At 33.1% G+C, this 21,755-nt stretch overlaps 1 protein-coding gene and 1 non-coding gene across 2 annotated transcripts; both read right to left on the minus strand.

Annotated features, from left to right (window-relative positions):
- Positions 1–9,234: 9,234 nt before the first annotated feature.
- Positions 9,235–9,306, minus strand: TRNAQ-UUG. Its single transcript has one exon. It is a non-coding gene; the product is annotated as a tRNA-Gln (tRNA).
- Positions 9,307–16,655: 7,349 nt separating this feature from the next.
- LOC115965574 (NADH dehydrogenase [ubiquinone] 1 beta subcomplex subunit 10-B-like) lies at positions 16,656–21,755 on the minus strand. The gene is made up of 3 exons (XM_031084833.1): positions 21,416–21,755; positions 19,994–20,050; positions 16,656–17,037 (listed from the first exon to the last, which is right to left on the minus strand). The coding sequence occupies exons 1-2, from the start codon at positions 21,699–21,701 to the stop codon at positions 20,016–20,018; spliced, it is 321 nt and encodes a 106-aa protein (XP_030940693.1). The 5' UTR covers positions 21,702–21,755; the 3' UTR covers positions 16,656–17,037; positions 19,994–20,015.

Here is a 21,755-nt window from a genome sequence, read left to right on the forward strand (position 1 = left end):
AAGTTGATTGCGTTTTCAATTTCATTCTTCCATCTATCTCCGTGATTGATGTGGCCGTTAAATTAATGCCTAAAAACTCAAAATACGTAATTTCCCATTTGAAACTACTTCATTTTGAGTAATGTTTAATTCACATCAGTTTTTATTTTTTATTTATTAATAATCAATAAATCAAATTCAATACTCTTTTGCCTCTCTCTCTCTCTCTCTCTTTACAGCAATTCACAACTATGGTTGCTGGCAGGTGGAGAGTGACAGCAACTGAGCAACATGGATTGAGTTTTTGCATGTTTAAGTAGGATATGCCTTAGAGTTGGCGACAATCAAGGGTGGAAGATGATAGTGGTACAACTTGTGTTTGTGTGTATGTTTTAGGAGAGAGAGAACACAATGCAATGTGCAAAGGGTGCATCATTAAGGCTCCATCATGACTCGTTGCAACTTGACCATGCATGCACAAGGCTAATCATGGGTTGAGCGGATTAGGTTTGACCCTCCATTAGACAATATCAATAGTTTGAAGTTATTGGACCCAATCCATCTGAAAAGTATCAAGTTTCATGTCAAAGAACTCATCGTCAATCAAAGCAGAGCAGTCGAAATTAACCAAAATACTTTAGCTCAGCTTAGTTTAGATGTGGGGCTCGAATCTAATGAGCTGTTCCTCAACCTTAGCCGTGCAATGTGATGCTATTTGGTAGGTTTCCATTGTGATCAAGGAATTATATATGCTCAGCGATCCCAAATCTACTAGGGTTAGGGTTTTGTTTTTTCAATCTCTTCACTTCATTTTCTAAATTTCAAAATTCTGATTTCACTTGGATTTTTTCTTTTTGTTATTGATTAAGTTTTTTTTTTTTTTTTTAATTAAGTTAAAATAGTTCAATTATCACTTGGATCAACCTTGGTATGTTATTTTGGGTTTGTTGCTGATCCGTGTGTTTGTGCGGGCGGAGAAAGGTGGAGGACCATATTGAAAATAGTAACAAACATTAAGAAAATGAAAATTTTCAAACATGAAAGTATAAAATGAAAATACACCAAATATAATATATAGTTTAATCTAATTTTTAGTAGAGAGGGACAAAAATACAAGGAATCTAAAGAAGAAGAATAGAAGAAGAAGGGTGCCAGCACACCTGTAAAGATGAAGATGGCTACTGCTCAGATACTCAACGTTAGTATTTTCTATGAAATGGCAGTAGACAACGCCTGAGGTCACTGTATTATTTCTGCAGATCTGGTTCACGGGCCAGGTCAGTCCAATTACCAACGGATTGAATCGTCAGTTTTGTGAATGAGACATTGTCTCAAAACTTTTTAGGGACATTTACGTAGCATATAATTTATGTTGTACTAGTTATGGTCATGTCATGACTTTTAGGTATTTTGGAAAAAAAAGTCGTTCAATTTCAGTAAAATAAATGAATTTTAAAGAGATTTTTAGGGTTTGTTTAAATATTACTTATTTTACTGAAAACTAAAAATTAAAAACAATAAAAAAAATTAATAAAAAAGTTACTGCATGAAGGGCTGGTCCCCCAAAAAAAAATAATAATAAAATAAATAAATAAAAAAGCTAAAAAGGGAAAAAACGCTAGACGTAGAGGGTATCCAAATGTATGCTTAGAGTGCGTTTGGATTGGGCGTTTTCTGCCCAATCCTGCGTTTGCTTTTGTTTTTTTTTTTTTTCACACGTTTTGGGGCGTTTTGGGTGTTGCGGCTACTGTTCATGCACTGTTCAATGAACAGTAGCCGCAAACTTTGACTTTTCAAATTTTTTTGGACCAATCACAGCACATCGTGTACTGTTCACGGACCCACAAATTTCACTTTTCAGCAACTTTTTCATTAAAAATGGGTCCCACAATACTATTCACACATTTAAAAATTATTTCGCTACAGTGTTTTTCAGTTTTCAGTTTTTCAGTTTTCAGTTTTCAGTTTTGTTGACATTCAAATATGATGGAATACTGTACGGTCGTTTGCTTTGCTCAGAAAATTCCAATTTATGTATCTAATGAATTGTCATCTTCTATTTTTAATAAAATGAATTGTCATTTCAATATTGTTTTACCTCAACACCCAAAAAAAAAAAAAAAAAAATATTATGTTGTTTGATTGCACATTCTTTCATCTATAATACTTAAGACCACTCCACTAAATGTGCGTTTTACCTTTTCCTTCTAGAAAAATTGTTGAGTATTTTGGGAGTATAGTGATGTAGTGTTCCTTCCTCTCACATTTTTCAGAGTGGATCTCGTCATAAATTTAATTAGTGAAATCCACCATAAATATGAAAGAACAAAACACCACATTTGACGTCACTACACATTAGAAGCACCTAATAGTTACTCTTCCTTATTGTCATGCCTAGAACCCAAGTAAAAGTTAAGCACGTGACAACAGCCACAGACTTACAAAGTTTACACCCTACAAGTGTAAAAGGCTTTCTTAACAACTAAAGAATTTATCCTCAAAGAAAATTCATTAGTAAATCCAAAAATATCTTCAATAATTCAATTCTCAAAGGATCTCCAAAATAATAATCTTCCAACATCATAAAGAAAATAAACTAAATCTTTAAGACTAAAGTCTAAACAAAAGACAATATTAAACCTAAAAGTCCAAATCTTATTCCAATAATTCCTAAACTTCACTCATACGTACATCCTAGCGAAAGCCCAAACACATTCTACTCTTCCTAATCAGAATCTAAAAGGAGAAAGAGAGGGGGAAGGTGAGTTGACAACTCAATAAGTAACCAAAGTCCTAAAAAGTTCTATCAAGCAAATAGATCTGTAAAATAATAATTTGTACATAGACCAAATATTTTAAATCTTACAAATATATCAAAGATGAATTAGAAATTAATCAGTTTTCCATATATATCAAGCTATAATTTACAAAAGATTCCAAAAACACATAAATAGTTTCAAAGACTTTAAACAATTCAAATATTCAACATAATTCATATTCTTAACAATCTTTACGACTGTGGTCACACTATATCCTTGTGACTGGGCATCAAATTCAGATGAAACTATTTCTATACTAATGTATATCCTCCATTAGCTGGATCAAGAAACACAATAGACTCATGATGCCCTAGATAGAACTAGTTTCAGTATCAATGAATAACCCCCATTGATTGGGTATAAAGGTACCAATAAATAACCCACATTCGCTAGGTATCAGACTCAAAGCATAGTTAAATTGTCTAAAATCATATATATCACATCATAGTTCAAACAAAAATATATCTCATTCAAGTATATATAAAAAAAATTATATATTCAGCAAATCAAATATATTTGTCATAACTCTTTATTCTTTACTTTAAATCAATGTAGCTAAAACAATTAAAATAAAATTGTAATAACTGTAAACAATTTTTAGTAGTTAAAATGCAAAATAAAACTAATTATGATAAGATTACTTACCTTAGCTAGCTCACTACAAAGAACTTCTCTTTAACACTTTCTCTAAAATCCTTAAATATCACCAAAACAATTTTCAAGCACTATACTCAATAATCAAATAATTCAAGAAAAACTTATAATAGTACCTAAGCAAAAGAGACACTATTAAAAATATCCCATAATTTTCCACTATTATCTCAATGCAAAAATCTACATATTCACCATATATATTTTTCCCTTTCTGCCACTAATAATACCTTACAATTTTTTTTTTTTTGAGAAGAATAATACCTTACAATTAGACCTATAGAATGCGTAAGGGTAAAAGTCACTTGCAAAAGAAGAGCAAGGACTCCTATTCAGGTTCACGTTTTTCTGCCACCTGCCAGCGTTATGATCTTTTGAGATGATGACAACTCCAAGTACAAGCTAGGCCATGTGCCTTCTTTCTCATAAAAAAAAAAAAAAAAAAAAAAAAAAAAAAAGCTAGGCCATGTGCCTTACGGAAAAACAGCTATTAATTCTTTCTTCTTCTTTTTTTCTTCTTGTTTAAACTTGTCAGACTTCAAACCAAACTTTTTGGTTTTTCCCCCCAAATTCATCAATTCGGGTATAGTTTCCTAACACAAAAACTGTGCAGAAACCTTTTCTTTTTTCTTTTTTTTCTTTTTTCACGGTGTTTCTTCAAGACTTTCAACCAGAGACTAATCACTGTTCGTACCGGGTGGGCTCACGAAAGGGTAAAGTACTGGCCTAGGAAATTCTTTTCAAAGTGCAGGTAGCAAGACTTGAACTAAGAAGCATACCTAGTCGAGCTCAGTACAAACACTTTGAGACCCAGAGCCCAACCAACTCGGCCAACCCCTGACCCTTATCCATTACGCCTAAATCTGCAACTTCAATCTAGGCTTATCGCAACAAGGGTATATTTTAGAGCATTCCTATTAAAACTTTTAAAAATTTTAGTATTTAGCATATCAAAAAGTTACTTTATCAATTTTAACAACTCATTTATAATACACTCAACATCAAAAGTTTTATTTTTTACCATTTCGTTTAAAATTATATAAACTACTCATTAAAATAATAAAAAACAACTACACAAACCACTTTTTCCACCACAAGCATTAAAATAATAATATTTTTTTAAGATTGGAGCTATAGTGAACTTTCAAAGATGAAAGCTCACTGTAGCTCAGTTACTATGTTTTTTAAGTTTAGCATGTTTGTTGTAACTTGCTTTTTGGTGCTTTTTACAAACTTGATGTTAAAATTTAGCATTTAGCATTCTTAATAAGAATGCTCTTAATAACTTTTTTTTTATAATTTTTTGGAAATAGTGAAAAAATATGTGAAAATACGTGTAATATTGTTTAAACATTAAAAATTCTTGTTCAAAATACACTACTAAACAGCACCTAAATCATTGAACCTAAAAAAATCTGCAGGTACATCGTCCAGTTTACCAAAACATAATCTAAGCTTTTCTTCGTTTGCATCATTAAAACTTTTGAATATTTAAATAGTTTCACTATTGGCCAAAATACTCTAATTCCAAATAAAATTTATATTTGAGAAGAAAGAGATTTTTAGGCTCTTACCTCAATTATGTAGTCAAACATTCTCTACTTGAGTATTTTGGGTAGTATCCTCTCTGAAAATATCTGTCATTCTACGTTGACTTAAATTAGACTATATATAGCTAAGGTTTCAACCTTATTTTTTAAAATTTCCCTTAGTAAAATTAATTATAAAATTGACCCTATAAACAAATTTACTTAACTACCCCCTCCTTTTAAATCTTTTATTTTTATTTTTTTAGGGTATTACACTTATGCTTCACATCTTTTGGGCTTTGTGCGTCACTTTGGGTCACATAATTTTTCTCTTTTGGTAGGGTAGGGTTGTTGGACTACCATTTGTCTTGATCGCACTGCATGCCCTACCAAGGACTTCATTTTGTGCCTTGCATTTTGTGAGGCAGGACCAGGATCAAATTTGTGCCAGTCATTTTTCAATTTTCCAAAAAAACAAAAAGTCATTTCACAGAACTCTTGTCTTATGTGATCTTGTACTACGATTCTATCTATTCTCCACGCACATCTTTCTTTCTTTCTTCTTTTCTTTTCTTTTCTTTTTTTTTTTTTTTTTTTTTTTTTTTTTTTTTTTTTTTTTTTTTTGGTGACCCATGCATATCTAGTTTAAAAAAATAATGTCATTCTACGTATCTAAGACCCGTTTGGTAATGTTGTTCTAATAAGATTATTTTTATTTTTTGAAAATATGTGTGGGTGAAAAAGTGTGTGAAAATATGTGTAATGTTGTTAAAAACTGAAAACATGTGTTTAAACATATGTACCAAACGGACCCCTAGTTTTACTATAAAGTATAGAATAAAGAGATGGGTTCAAGTTACACCTAGTGTAACTCTACAAGAGTTATACCTTTTTAAGCTATAGATTTTCTAAAAATCTAACGGTCAAAAAAATAATATTAAATGCTAATTGATTTACACATTATTCATTTAATTAATAATAGTTTTGTTTCTCTCTCCATACTTGTTGTTTAAAACTTCTCAAGTTTCTCATGAATCTCTCTCGCAAAACACACATACGCAAACATGGCTGCCCTTTATGAAAACACCTATGTCAAATCTCACACATGGCTCTCCCAAAGTGGTTGCAATGGACGACACGCCCTAGATCTGGGCTCTTACAGTAAATATATATTAAAAAAAAAAAAAAAAACTAGTCAATTGATTTAGGTGGACCTTTCCATCAAGGCGTCAACTAGGGGTGGAGCTAGGGAGTAAGGGGTTTCATTTGCCCCCAACCCCACCAAAATCCCCGTATACATTAATGTTCTCTCTCTCTCTCTCTCTTTTGTTATCTATTTTTGATGTGTTATTTTGTATATATTTCTTTTATTTATCAATCAAGTTTCAATGAAAAAAAAAAAATAGAAAGAAAATCTTATGAAGAAGGAGAAACTTCTCTACTTTCTCCTTCTTCATTCTCCTTTAATGGTTTTTCATAAAGGGTAGCCATGATTGTGTATGTGTGTTTCACGAGAGAGATTTATGAGAAACTAGAAGTTTTAAACAATAAGTATGAAGAGAGAAACAAAACTGCTATTAATTAAGTAAACAATGTGTAAATCAATTAGCATTTAATACTATTTTTTTTACCGTTAAATCTTTACAAAATCTATAGCTTAAAAAATGTGTAACTCCTATAAAGTTACACCAAGTACAATTTGAACCTATCTCTAGAATAAAAAATGGTCAAGAACATTGTAATTAAATGGCGTAATCTACTTTCTTTTATTAGAAAATCCAAGATTCGAATCTTTCTTTTTCTATTGTCTTAACTTTTAACTATCGACCACCGTGCAACTTTGGTACAGTAGTCACTTCATAAGTTTAAATGCTTGTGGGGTGTGAGGGGTAAGGGTTGGGATTTAATTCTCCAGGAGGGAGTTTCACACACATATGCACTTAGATTAGGCTAAAGTAGAAATTCTATCTTGTAAAAAAAAATAAAAAATAAAAAAAACTTTTAACTATCAAATTATAAATAAATAAATGTACTATAGTCCAAATGGATGTTAGAAAAAAAAATATGTATATATATAGACCAAATGGGAGTAAAAATATAAAGTAAAATAGGTTTATATATGTATATTAGATCTAACTTACCTAAACTAATACTGAATTAATGAGGTTTGAGACTTTGTAGTTCAAGCTTTACTCAACCTGAGTGTCAGTTTACAAATTGGGCTTTGCTTGGACTGATTTGTTTGGGCTAAGAGAATTGGGCGGCCTGCGCTTGGCCGAGTACTTGCTCTTTGGGTGGGCTATATGTTTCGAGGCAGTTCTGATTATGCAATTCCACCAGAAAGGACAATATTCAAAAGCTGTCTGAATTGTAAACATTTTAATAGAAATTAAAAATATTTAATAATAAAATAGACAAGGATTAAAATAAAATCCTTTGGTATCTAGACGTGCAATGTACACGCCCCCTCAAATATAAATTGACCTTAAATTCAATGTTCACCCTCAAATGAGATATCAAAATGATGAAATCATGAAAAGAACAGCGTCAAAATAAATTCCCAAAATTCTGATATTGGTTAAACTGGAAAAGTTTTATGTATTGCTGGATAGCGGCTTTATCTTTTTTTTTAATCAAGTGGATCCTAATCCTATATAATATAAGATTTAGTCAACATCAAGGGACAGATTATGATCTCATATATTTTCTTTTGACAAATATTAGGGCCAATAATTTTCTTATTCTGTAGACGAGAGAGAGAAGTGTGACTAGAGAGAAAGAGGAAGAAGAGTGCCACACACAACTTTCATTTCTGTCACACAAGTTATTTCACTTTTGATGGGGACTTCATGAAAGTATCATTTTGTTAATATATTTGGAGATAACACCCAAAAATATGGAGATAGATGTATTATTATGCTTTATTATTCATAATTTAGTAACATCTTGGACTTTAATTTGAGGAAAAAAATGATGGCATTAGGTTCAAATCCTTTTCCTAAACTAAATTATTGTGTCCATATTTTCTGACCACTTCTTAGAAGTATTCATGGAAATTTTTTATTTATATGCGTTGGAGGTCGGTCATGACATGACTAAAGAAAGGCCAAATAGGTTAACCACATCAATTCGACCGACCTCTTCTTAGGCCAACTACATAGATTGACGTAGTACAACAATCCTCAAAAGGGTGCCCTGAGCTTGCTCATATTAGCATTTATTGTGTCCAAGATAAATCATCACATTTAATACCACTAAGCAATGTCCCATCCATCAACAAATTGGGAACTGTTATCCTAACGCATGTCCTCTTAGTCGAACTGTTTTCCTGAAAAACTAGTTTTTCACACGTATAAAAACTACTATATCCCATGGACTAAGATATGGAACCTTGGGCATTATTACTTTGTTATTTTCATTTCTTTTCCTCTCCCACTAGTTCACTGACTTAACCATCAAAGCATTCTTTAGCCAACCCCTGGGTTGGTCATGGTTGAACTAAGTTTTTTCTTTCTTAGTAAAGTGTTTATCAGGTTTGTTGGGATCCATCACCATTTGGTCCTCGTTGAAGTACTTATTGCAATTATATCTCCCTAAAATTTTAGCAATTTACAATATGAATATTAGATATTCCTCAAGTGACATTCAGATTTTTTATTTTAATTCTTACCTTTTAAACCGAAAGAAGAAACTTTCTGAAATTTAAACTATAGGGTTAGTCACCAAAAATCTTATAACTCAACTAGTTGACACATCTTAATGTTTTCATTTGAGACATCTACTGTTCAATTCACCCGTCCTCCATTGTAACTATCAAAAAAAAAAAACACCCCTATAGGATCGTCAATATATGATATTAACTACTTCAAAATTTACAAACTTATATTTCTTTTGGGAATACAAAAAATAAATGATACACAAAAATTGGGATAAAAAAAAATGTATTTTTCATATGGAAAGCGGTTGTATGTATGTCACACACTTTTTTTTTTTTTTTAAATACTAAGTATTTAACACACACACAAAAAGATGAGAAAATACCTTAAAAAAAATTTGACAATAATGTATATCCAAAAGAGCTTAACCCACCCATTTTCTTTTATTATATAAAAGTAGTGTACATCTTAACATTTGACTCGGTCAATAAAAAAAAAAGCAATAGGCTGATTTGTTTATTTGGTTAAACCTTGATCTTTTTTATATAAGTAAAAGTTAAATGATAATAAAAAATAAAAAAAAGTTAAATGATAATAAAGAGGTCCTACCGGGAGTCGAACCCAGGTCGCTGGATTCAAAGTCCAGAGTGCTAACCACTACACCATAGAACCGATTCGTTAAAATGTATTTGGTAAATTAACTAGAATTTCCCGTGCAGTTATCGAACTTAATATTTTGATTAAATTTCAAATCCAACAATAATACAACACAAAAGCTCATATACACAAATAAATTACCTCTTTGGTTCATTGATATAGATTGCCAACGAGAACTACGTAAATGATATTTCAAAGACTTTTTTTTATATCTGTCTTTTTTTTATTAAAAAAAAAATGTTATGATACAACAATCAAGTTTTAGTCTTAAAAACCTTAGAATCCATTATAGAATACTAGCTAGGGCAGCTTGATGCATTTGGGATCTAAGGCAAAAACTAACATTGTGGCCTTATATATATATATACTTTATTATCTTGTTTTAATGCAAAATTATTATTAATTAACATAAATCACATTAAAAAAAAAAAAATTAGAAATTTTATAGACACCAAAAATTTGACAAAATTTTTCACACCTATTAATGTGGTAGATTAATAGTAATAAATAAAAAAATGATATTAGTAGTAGACCTAAGTGAAAACTAATAAAAGTTTGCTAACTCAACTATTGTGAAAAATGTTGTGAACTTTTTTTTTTTTTTGTATTGCTCTCTTTTTATTTTTTGAAAAGTGATACATTCACAAAAAATCTTAGGTGTTAAATTGTTACTAATTCTAATTTGAACCTACTACTAGAATTATTTTTTTGTCATCAATAATGGCTTGTAACAACTTGCTACTTAAGATTTTTTGTAAAAATGTTTTAGACATAACATTTTTCTCTCTTTTTTTTTTTTTTCTTGTCTTTCATTAGATAAAAAAATTATTTTATTTATTAGCTAATATTTGGCCTTAATTAATTAAAAAATAACTTTATTGGTTAAAATTTGAGGGAATTTTTTCTACTTGGAGCCTTAAGCGATCGCATCAACTACATCTACTGTAGGGCCGACACTGATACTAACTAATCAAAATCTGCTCTATGTATTTTATTTTACCATTCTATCATAATCCATAATCATATAATTCTCCCAAAAAAATATAATAGTCCTTAATTATATTCTCTATCATCTCTTAAAATGATGTAATGGATTTATTATTCATAATAAAGAGATTTATTTTTATATTGGCCCTTTACCTGTCAGGCTATCACTGATCCTCTTTTCTCCAAACTTACAACCAATTTTGAAAACGAATAGATGTTAAATATAAGCACATACACAGACAAAGTAAACAACATGAATCTCCTAAAACAGACACAAGACTAAATTAAACTGCTGATCATCATAGTTAAGAGACTGAGAAAATCAGAATCCAAGCATATTGGAGCAAGACAAATGCTAAAACACAGCCGTACCAATGTCTCCTCGAAACTCAACAAAGTCATGTCACCAAATGCCCATCCTGCTCTATTTCTCACCTACCTATAACTCTAAAAGAATGACACATATATATATAGGGTCGAAGCTTTGGCCTTTGAAGAGAATCTTCCATGGTGTAGCTAAAGCCAAAATATTCTCTATAACAGAGAATGAGACCAAAAAAATGGTCTCCAATAGATTCTTTAAATCTTGAATATTTTTTTTTAATCATGAACAGTAGCTCATCAAATCTGATGGGTTACTATACATCCTTCAAATATTTTTTCTATTATAATAATCAGGTATTGAATAAAAAAATATTTGAACATGTGTAGTTGTTAAAAAAAAATAAAGAATGAATGAAGAAATAATATTTAAATAAAATAAAAAATGGGATAGAAAATCTACTAAAAAATGTATTTAAAAAAAGTAAGTAGTTAAAAGGTAAAAGTCAATATCCATTCTCAAATAATACAAAAATTTAGAGAATCTGTGCTCTCAAGATCTTCAATACATTGCACTAGGTTGAAGATACAAAAACAAGATGAGGCTACAGAAAAGAACCCAATCAGACCTTTAACAGTTTTTCTTGTCGTTTTGCATTGAAATGGGGCCAAATGAAAAGCGTTGAACAATGACAAACTGCTTTGGTTCAGCGAGGCAGGTGTGATCTCATAGGAATATTGAAGTACGGCTAAATCTTTGTTCAATAGCAAGGTGCATGCACCCAAGGACCATCTCTAAACTAATTTTACGTTGCTTTTCCTTTTCACTTGTTAATGTAAAGAAGATATTAATTACTCCTAAATCACTCAATTAGGCTCATTTGGATCATGACTTACACGTGTTGCACTAGAATGTCATCCTTTGTCGGTCTTCTTCCGGCCTACCATCAATGTAGTCATTCTACAACCCTTGTTGCTGTGCTCAGGTCATAAAAGTCCTACCTTGGTCATTAATGTAGCTAGCGGTGTCCAAACTTGACTGGAGCCCGAAATACCAACAAAACTGCCCGACTCTGACTCTAAACCAACCTGAACTAAAGCTCTACTCGATTGGCGGCAAAGATGCCTTCAAAAACCGACACAAGTGGGTCGAGTGGCGGGTTTCGTTCTCCAAAACTCAAGCCACTTGACCCAATCAATGCTATATAAGAAATCCAGCCAAATCCAACAAGATCAAGGTTTGCTTTGGGGAGATCCAGCCAAATTCAAAGAGATCTCGACTAGATTCAGTAAGATCTTGACTAGATTTAGTGAGATCTTAACTAGATTCAGCAAAATTTAGCTAGATTTGGCCAAATCCCAGCAAATTTTTGCAGAAGGCTGCTTTTTATAGAATCTGGTGACTTCCATCTGAACCCAAAACCGACTCACCTAATTGATGTCAGCAGTTGGTTTCGGGTCCCTCCTCCTTTCACTCGACGTTGTTGGGTCGAGTCTTGATTGGGTCAAAACTAAATCGGCCCAACCTGTTTACAAGCCTAGATGCAGCCTTTTTTCAACAATCTTTCGACGTTGTCATCTTATTTTGCACATTTCCTCCTCAATTTTGCATAATCCACATCCAATCAATTCAATAATTTTCAATGCTTCTTTAAGGGATCTTCTTAAGCTATATTCCAAACTCAAGGCTTTATCAATTTTTCACCTTGAGTTTGATAGGGGTGATGAAGATAATGTGGTGGTTTACTATGTATTGGCACAAGTGGTCAAATTTAGAGTAAGGCCATGTACACCAAACCCTAGACATTGTAGCATCTATATATACCCTGTGAGGATTCTCTAGATTTTGTATTTCATCATACAATAAAAGATGTAGATGCTAGGATTTTACACCATGGACGTAGGCCATCAAGCCAAACCAATTAACCCTTGTGTTCCATATCTCTCTCTCTTTGCTTATGTCTTCTCTACAATACTTTCTATTTCAATTTGATTTTAACACTAACAAATTAAACCTCAATCCATTCAAATGGAACAACATTTTGTATAAGGTTAAATACAGAATGAGGATTGCTAAGAGTCTTGTATAACATAGCTAGGATAAGGATTACCAAGTGTCTTATAACTCAACTTATACTTCATGGTATTTCCAAGAAAGATGTTCAAGATTCAAATCCCCTCTATCCCATTATGTATAAGGTTTATTCCAAACTCAAAAAGCTTCATCAATCTTCCACCTTGAATTTGAGGTGGGTGTTAAAGATAATACAGTGGTTTATTATGTATGGACCCAAATGATATATTATACTGTTTAAAATTAAGGGTTTTATTGGTTCCACCCCTAATTAAGTTATAGGGTTTTAAAAATATAATTTTCCTTAACCTTTTATTTTTCTAGTAAGAATAAATGTTGATTTACCAATTTCCACTCAAATTAGTAAAGTATATAAGAGATGCTTAACTGATAGAATACTTACGATAAAACATCACTTTTATACAAACAAAAAAAATTGGTGTCTCCCACTCAACTTTGATGAGACACTTGTTATCCTATATATCTAGTTCAATTTTGATTCGATGCTATAATCCAGCCTCCCTAAAAAAAAAAAAAAAAAAAAAAAATTGACTCCCCGGTAGATGTAAAACTTGTTTGTCTTTTACCCAAAAAAAAAAGCTAGTTTGTCTACTATGAATGGAGCAATCCTGGTACGTCCATCCTCACAAGTCTTATGTGTTACATTGGGATTACAAACAAGGCCGATCAAGACCCTGACGTTCTGATCCCAGGAATGAGATGCAGATCATGTTGAATGAGGACAAGGCCTCTCACAAGAATCCCATTCACAAAAACATTAAAGAATTGAGAAGATTCCCAATATATCATAATGTATTGCCAATAGTACTTGGCGTAAGGTATCTTAAATCTATGTTGAAGTGAAAAGCCGTATATATTACTTAGTACATAATAACCAAAGAGAGGGACCATTCCCTACACAACTTGCTCATTCCTTTTTAGCTACTGAGAAAAAGAAAGAGAGAGAGAGAGAGAGAGAGAACAGGGTGGTGAGGAGTATAATTAAGGAGCTCCTTTTAGTCCAATAGTGAAGGCTGAGGAGTGGCTAGAGCTGCCATCTCATGCGTTAGGCTACCCTTAAATGTTTTCTCAAGACTCAGCTAGGTGGAGAAAGATGAACACACAGAAATCAAAACGTTAAGTGTTGGCCTTTTGCATGGTGTGGGAGCAACTCCTTCCGCGTGCTTAGCCTGCCCATTGGACTGAAGGGAGCTCCCTATTCAATCACATTTGCATCATATATATTCGTATTTTGCATTATTAAATTTTATGCCAATTATTTTCCTGGTTTATTAGTAGTAGATCGATCAAATTAATACCAATATAAGGGTTGGAATTGTGGTTAGTCTTATCTTATTCTTGGTTTTACTTGCATATTATTTCATAGTTTTGTGCTTTGACAGGGTAGGATATAAAGGAGAGTTGATGATGCCAGTACCGTAGGGACAGTTGAGGCCACAAGAACTGAAGTACAAGATGCTTTAAGAAGCTCAAGAACTGCAAGTGTTCCCACCATTTTTTAACGGTGAAGTAAACAATAACAGCTAGCCTTAACCCGTAGTGTCAAAGATATTGGAGTGAGAGAGACCACTCTCCCAACGCTGCTTCCTAGTTCCTACACTTTTTTAACTGTGAGGGATTATGATAGAGTTTCTTCATTCTTGTTTTGTTTTGAACTTTTTTTTCCCCACTTTTGCCTTTGTTCTGATGGGTTTTTCTTCTTTTGGTCGTGGAGAACGGAGCAATACAACTCTGATAGACTTCAAATGTAAGAGAAACAACGATATTGTGATCCACTTCAACTCTATCCGTTAACACCATTGTATTTTTCACTCACCGAAGAGGCAAAGCAAAGTAGATGAAACTTTTAAATATTGATCCTAGATAGCATCCAAAAAAATTCTTTAATACCATAGTTGTTGCTTAACAAGTTAACTCAAAAGTGACTTTTATTAAGAAACAACTTACAAAGCGAGACTAAGGTTTAAGATCCAGAAATGTTTTAATAATCTTACAAGATCTTCATTCAGAATGATGTGAAAGAACTCTTTTTAACAGACATGATTGACACCAATTTTTTTGTTGAGGAAAGTTTTGGTTAATTTTCTGTTTTTGTATCTTCGGGGGAGAGAGAGATGCTGTACAAAACTATATTTCTCACCAATTTAGTAAAGCATTGCTCTAGACCAAATCAAAGTGCAAAACAACTAAATGAAAAATACCTTCCCCACCTCCCCTACCCCACTATTACCTAAAAAATAAACCTTCGAAAGCACCCCAATTAGACACAATGATAAGCACAATGTTTACCCCTATAAAGTCCAATGCTACAATGTTTACCCTGGTGAAGTCCCAATTATTGTACTACTTATAATGCTGATTTTAAAGATTCCTCATGATGATAGTCACCTCATAGTTATTTTCGGCACAATTTGGCTATTTGAACTGAAAACCTGGACAATGCTTTTGAAAAGTGAAAATTTACTATTCATTTTTACTGTTCATTGTTATTGTTATCGAGACCCACAGGATATACCTTCCCAAAACCCACAAGAAGACAATATAATCTGGATCCCAAGAGGAATTTATCAACAAAATTAGAATAACAGTTATCCCAACATATGAGAAACAATAAAATATGCCCGCTCATTGGAAGGAAAAGAAAGGAAATAATATGTATGCTGAAAATACATGAGAGATTAATACCACTATGGTAGATAACGTGACAAATCATCCTAACAAGGTTGGTATTACAAAAGAGAAACCATGTGGAGGAAATGAATGCGTTTTATGTTGTGCCAAAGAGGAGACTTTTGTATGCATTTTCATAGATTACTCAATAACAAAAATTATATGGACACAATCCCCATGGCCAATTGATCCTTCGCTTTTAAGCTCATTTACTAATAAGTTATAAACTGAATATTTGTTTTCTTGGGAATATGCAGATGCAAGTAATGCAAGAAGCTGTGAGAAATGACGAAGCATGCATAGCGGACATAGGAAGAAACTACCAAAAAGAGAGGACTAAACTTATAGAAGAACAGAACCGATAGTGCTGAAGCCGGTTCAGTGTTAAGATCAGCGAAATTGGGATACAAATTTGTAATTTGCAAAGGGTGTGCTTTAAATGTAATCAGCCCACATCAAAATTTCTCAGTGCAATCACACTAGGCCATTGAAACTATATCTGTCATAAACTCTTTTGCAGGGTGGAGTGTTAATCACATCATAGCTTTAAAGAAACTAATTTTGTTGTCCACAATATAGCTAAATGGCCTTTTTTGTGTAACTATGAGGGATCCCTACTCTTGTTTTTTCCCCCAAGAGAGATGGAGCCAAGTCCCTCCTTTCATAATATCCTTTTGTATTCTGATGTATCCTTTTGATTTATTGTTTTTTTTTTTTTTTTTTTTTTTTTTTTTTTTTTTTTTTGAGGAAACTTTTGATTTATTAGTCAATAAATAAACCACTTAAAAACAAATGTATAAACTTAGAAGTATCATATGGAACGACATGGGAAACAAAAGATCAGGGAAACCATAGCATAACAATGAAAATGAAATATGCAAACATAGGATTCCAACATTAAAAAAAAGTAACTTCAATTTGATGTAATTCCCCAATAACTATTAAGCAATTCAAAATTAGATTCTAGAACCTTTCACTTCTTGCAAGTGGATAGTCTCCCCAGATATCTTCACCAGCACTTGGCACTACCCACTGTTGCATGTGCACTCCTATCCAATTATGATAATTTATACTTTTTATGAAAAAAAAAAAAAAAAAAAAAAAAAAAAAAAAAAAAAAAATCTTTTTTTAAATGAATTATTAACCATTACCTTAAGGGCATTTGTTAGTATTTCCCTTTCGTTAGCATTTCCCTTTGTAAAATCAGCTAATAGTCCAATTTATTTCTCAAAGGCATTTTGGCAAGATACAAGACATTGAAGCCTTTAATAATCACCCTTCCAATGAAAAGTGGTAATGAAAGTCCTAGGTAGTTTTCCTTGATATCAGAAATCAACCCGAGTATAGATTGCAAGCCATTATTCATTACAAGGCATCATAAGGGGCAACCAAACTGTGACAAGAAACATTATTTAATCAACTGAGGTACTTTCATCCATGGCCAAGTCCAGATACCTGCCTTTTTTTTTTTTTTTTGGATGCCATCAAGAATAAAAACTAAGATGAAAGCCAGAGAAATAACATTTGGCCTCTGCACATGGCAAAAGAAAAGAGATATTTGTGGATGATAGAAGTCCAAATAAAACAAAAGAACAACAGTACAACCAAACTGCTACAAGAGCAGGCCCCCACTTCCATCCATGACCATTCAGCTACCGCCCAAATTGAGTTCCCTGCAAGAGGGAAGCAGAACTTAATTCCTTTATCATATGTGGGGTGAGAATGTTGCTGCTAACAGTTAATACAAAAGAATCTCTGTTTTGGCACAGGAAAATAGCAGAAGTAGCAGAATAGTACATGTTGGGAAACTTAAAAATGTAAAAAGGCCAGCCAAGATCAGATACCCAATCAATTACCACTCCATAAACAAGTTACCAAGGCCAACATCAAAGGGTGAGGATCAACAGCCTAGTCATGTTAGCAAGCCAGTCAACCAACATAACTAAATACTACTCATTTTCCTTTTCTCAAGATAGGGGTTCTGCACCTATTGGCCCATTTCCAGGTTCTTACCTTTCCAGACAAGGTAGCATTTCTCATGATAACCCAAAAAAATCTACATGGTAGCCTACTCAAAAGCAAAGGATTGGCTATCATTAAAGATGGTGAATTGAAACAATCTTATCACATGCAAGGAGCAGAATCAATTTTATTTTTGAATCTATTATATTTCCAGATTTCATTTTGAATTTTGAACTAGATTTCTTTTTGAATTTTGAATTTAGTTTTAATATTGTTGAGGATTTTATGCAGTGTATTTTGCTTGATTAAGACTTTCCTTTTGATGTATCCTTGGAAGCCTGTTAAAAAAATAAATAAATAAAGTTCAAAGATGTTTTAAGCAATACAATTTGAATAATTCCAAGCACCGTAAGGTGGTGAAGCCTAGGGTTTTAGGTAGATCCCAGGAGGTGAATCATAGGATTTTTTATGTTTGTTCTTGATTTCCCTTTTAATTCCTATTTTGTAAATCCATCCTGCATCATACCAGCGACCCAGCCCCCAAAGAGAAAAAAGGAAAATAAAATAAAATAACATTGAGAAAGATAGATTAAAAAAATCCAGAGTAATTATCAAAATATTAATGAGTTTGTCATTTTTCCTTTGAAAAATAATAACAGTTCGTCTATGAAGGCCCAAGCAATGGTCTCTACATGAAACATTGCTCTGGCTGAACACTAATGATAGTCTTTTCTTGAAATGGTAACTCTAACAATAGAGGCTTTTCTTGTTATTTGTTCCCTCATATCCCCATTTACAAGGAAATTAAAATCAAATTGAGCCAACACCTGATTAGATAGAAATACAGTTTTTGAAGCAAAAAACCATACTAACATATCATCCATCCAGCACACACAAATAAATGGCACATTTTTTTACCAGTTCCCTTTTCATGCATCACAAGAATCCATTTTCTAGGTAAAACTGGTTGCAACACCATGTTAAATATAAAAATAATCTAAAACCTCAATAAACCAACATCAGATCTGACCAACAAAGCCAAAAGTTGCAATTGAATTTGTCATGACCAAAGGAAAGTGCTAGTCACACCTATGCTTTATCCCAAGAGGCCAAAAGGACAAATCAATTTACAATTAGGACTTCCCATAATCACTTATATAGCCCAAATCAACCTAGTACACACCCAAGGCGGGACTCAAAACACCCAGCAATACACACTCATTAATTTAATCCAAAACAATCCACCCAATCTAGAGGATGTTAGATTCTCCCCAACTTCAATCCATCCTACGACCTTGTCAAACCGCATTACACTGCAGTGCCCTCGAGCCACACGGCATTCACAGGTCAGGTCTGATACAATTTATCACAGCTCAACAAAAGTGCTAGTCACATCTATGCTAAACCCTAAAAAGATTAGTCAAGCTACAAAATGGAATCCATAACACCTAATGCATGCCTAATACAGGACTCAAAACACACTTGCACAATACACACTCATACAATCCGAGTCCGACACTGCACAATTCACACAATCAGCAATATCACAATATTGATCTTTCTTCCAAATTTAAAAGGTAATTAAATTGATGTAGGATCTTTAGGAACCCAACACTAAATTAAATTTCTTGATGAGATCTTGAAGGGTCCTCGAATAAGGTGATGCAAGCATTGCAATGAGATGTCACAATCTCAATTTTATCTTATTTTATTTATTTTTAAGTGTAAAGGGAAATTTTGTAGTTTACTAATTTCTAGACATGGGTTGCACTAAGGGTCCATTAGGTCTTATCTTGGGTTTTATTTAAGTGTAGTTATTTAGTTGGTCTTAGTAGTAAAAGCCCAAGGTGACTCTTATTAGGGTTTTAAGAAGTCCAATTTCTTTTCTTTTTCTTTTTTTTTGATAGGTAGAAGTCCAATTTCTACTAGGAATAGGTATTAGTCTTCTATATAATGCTTTCTATTAAAAAATAGAAGAATAAGTTTTCTAAATTTTCAAAAGCTATGGAGCTTTATTTGAGGTCGTGTGAAGCAATCTTCAATAGGGATGCCAAGAGAAATCTTGAAACCCTAATAAGAGTTGAACTCCTTGAGCTTCTACTACAATTTCCAAACTAAATAACTCAACTTATATAAAAACAAAGTAAGAACCAATATACTATTAGTACAGCCCATCTCCAAGAAACCATAAAATTAAAAACCTGCCCCCAAAACTTAAAATTTATATGAAATTGGCTTGTTGTTGCCGGCATGACCACCTTATTTTTCCAAGATACAAAGATAATGTCAATTTCAGTTACATATAGAACCATGGGAAACAATTCAGAATCCATACATCTCACATTTCCAATGCACATACTTCTTTCCCTAAGGAATGCAAAAGATAGTAGCTTATTCTCCAAAATGCTACCTTAGATTGCTACAAAATTTTAAAAAATATACAAAGATTTAGGTGTAAATAAATTGAGTTTTTGTCAAATTATTTTTGTCTCCCCTCCATATACTTGGAAACCATAGGAGGAAAGAAAGGGGAAAAAAACCTTCACGATTTCACAAAAAATAAATAAAAAAATAAAAATAATTACAACAAACGAGAAAGATTAATACAATACGGAAGTGTTATTTGAAGACAAATTATAAAGTTCAGAAATCAAACCGTAAGCATACCTTAAATAGCTTATACCGTGAATCAGTCAGACTCAACCGACTCAACCACCTTTGGACCTGATTTAGAATATCAAAAGAGAAAGAGTCAGTGACCTGGAGAGAGAAAAAGGGCATACAATCACAACAGAAACTGTCAAGTGAAAATAAATGAATTCACATCTCGCATATTTCACCATATAAAACCCACAAAACTAAAAACAGGTGTTCAATCATTTGTCTTTGATTCACACTTCTACAAACAAAAACAAAATGGTACATTCTTTAAAATCAACCAATTGGTTCAATTCTCCTTCTCTCTCACTTTTCTTTTCCCCACCTCCCCCTACATACAAACCCTAACCACTAGAAGGAGCAAGTGAGGGATTTCCCCAGCACCTGATAAACAATATATATATATATATATATATGTGTGTGTGTGTGTGTGTGTGTGTGTGAGAAACAACTTTAAAGCAAAAAAAATTTTAATAAATAAATAATTTCACCAAAAGCCAAAAAGGGTGCAAGCCCAATACAAGGGCTGTGTACAGAAGAAGGCAAATAAAAAAGGATTCAAAATACCAACAAAAAAGAACAGAATGCAACTAATGAAAGTTTAAGAAGTCCATGAAATCTAAGAACCCCTCTATGGAAAATGAAAAATACAACAAAGTCTACTCATATAAAGACTTTAGAAACAAGTATTTCAACTTCATCACGCTAAGTTCTTGACCCTAAGCACCGAGCATTTTGTTTACTCTAAAGAAACAAAGGAACCGCTTGCCATACCTCCTCAACAACTCTTCCACCAAATCTCCCTTTCCAACTCAACAACACCTCCATCACCCAAGAAACACCCAAACAAACAAAATACACACGAAGCACCACTCCACAACAATGAGACCCCTTCAATGCCACACAACATGAAAAGAACACAACCCTCAGTGAGACACAAAATTTCCAAGGGAAGTCTGCACCACCCCCTCATAAAGCCCAAATTTGAAGCACATACTTTCATTACTAATAAGTTAAGAACAGTACAACACCCACTTAACTGAACCCCACTCAACCATTTGCTTCTATTCTTCCTAATTAATTCACTTAAATCCCTATTTAACACCCAGAATGATGATCAAAAAGATGTCAAAATGAATCCCACAAATGTTTATTCAATTTCTAGAATTCAGAACAACATAACATGAATCAAGGAGTACCCTTTTCTTTTTTCCTCTCATAACTTTCCCGGAACCCAAACAGAAGTATCATAAAATGCGGAAACCAAACCAAACAGTTTTTGACCCAAAATAGCTTATCTACATATCAAAGCACCTAGACCCCACTTCATATATGAAATTATTGCTTAAAAAAAAAAAACCCAGATTTTCAATCTCAAAGTTAAAGCATTTTGTAGAAAAAAGAAAGAAAAGAAGATGATGAGAGAGCGACCATGGAGGGAGGGGTGGCGACCGTCCTTGCCCCAGCCGATGCCACGAGTGGAGTCGAGATATTGTTGGACGAGATGTCGACACTTCTGGAGATGGTTGACACCTTCGATGCGGTAGCACCACTTGAGCTTCTCCCTGATGATCTTGGCTTTCTCGATTTCGATCCACTTCTCCCTCACCAAGTGCTCCCTCATCTCCAGCATCGCCACCGGGTCCTTGTACGGGTTCGATGGATCGAAGTCATCTGGGGGCGATTCATCGAACTCCAATCCCTTCTTTCTCCCCATTTCTTCACTCTCTCTCTCTCTCTCTCCCACAGTCCCCACCTGGAAATGTAATGT

Source organism: Quercus lobata, chromosome 10, assembly GCF_001633185.2.
Source record: "Quercus lobata isolate SW786 chromosome 10, ValleyOak3.0 Primary Assembly, whole genome shotgun sequence".
Classification (NCBI taxonomy): domain Eukaryota; kingdom Viridiplantae; phylum Streptophyta; class Magnoliopsida; order Fagales; family Fagaceae; genus Quercus; species Quercus lobata.

Coding starts and splice junctions, on each gene's coding strand:
- LOC115965574 (XM_031084833.1), bottom strand. CDS start 21,701: ATGGGGAGAAAGAAGGGATTGGAGTTCGATGAATCGCCCCCAGATGAC. Junction 20,051..21,415: donor TCGCCACCCCTCCCTCCATG/GTCGCTCTCTCA, acceptor ATTCTAAATCAG/GTCCAAAGGTGGTTGAGTCG.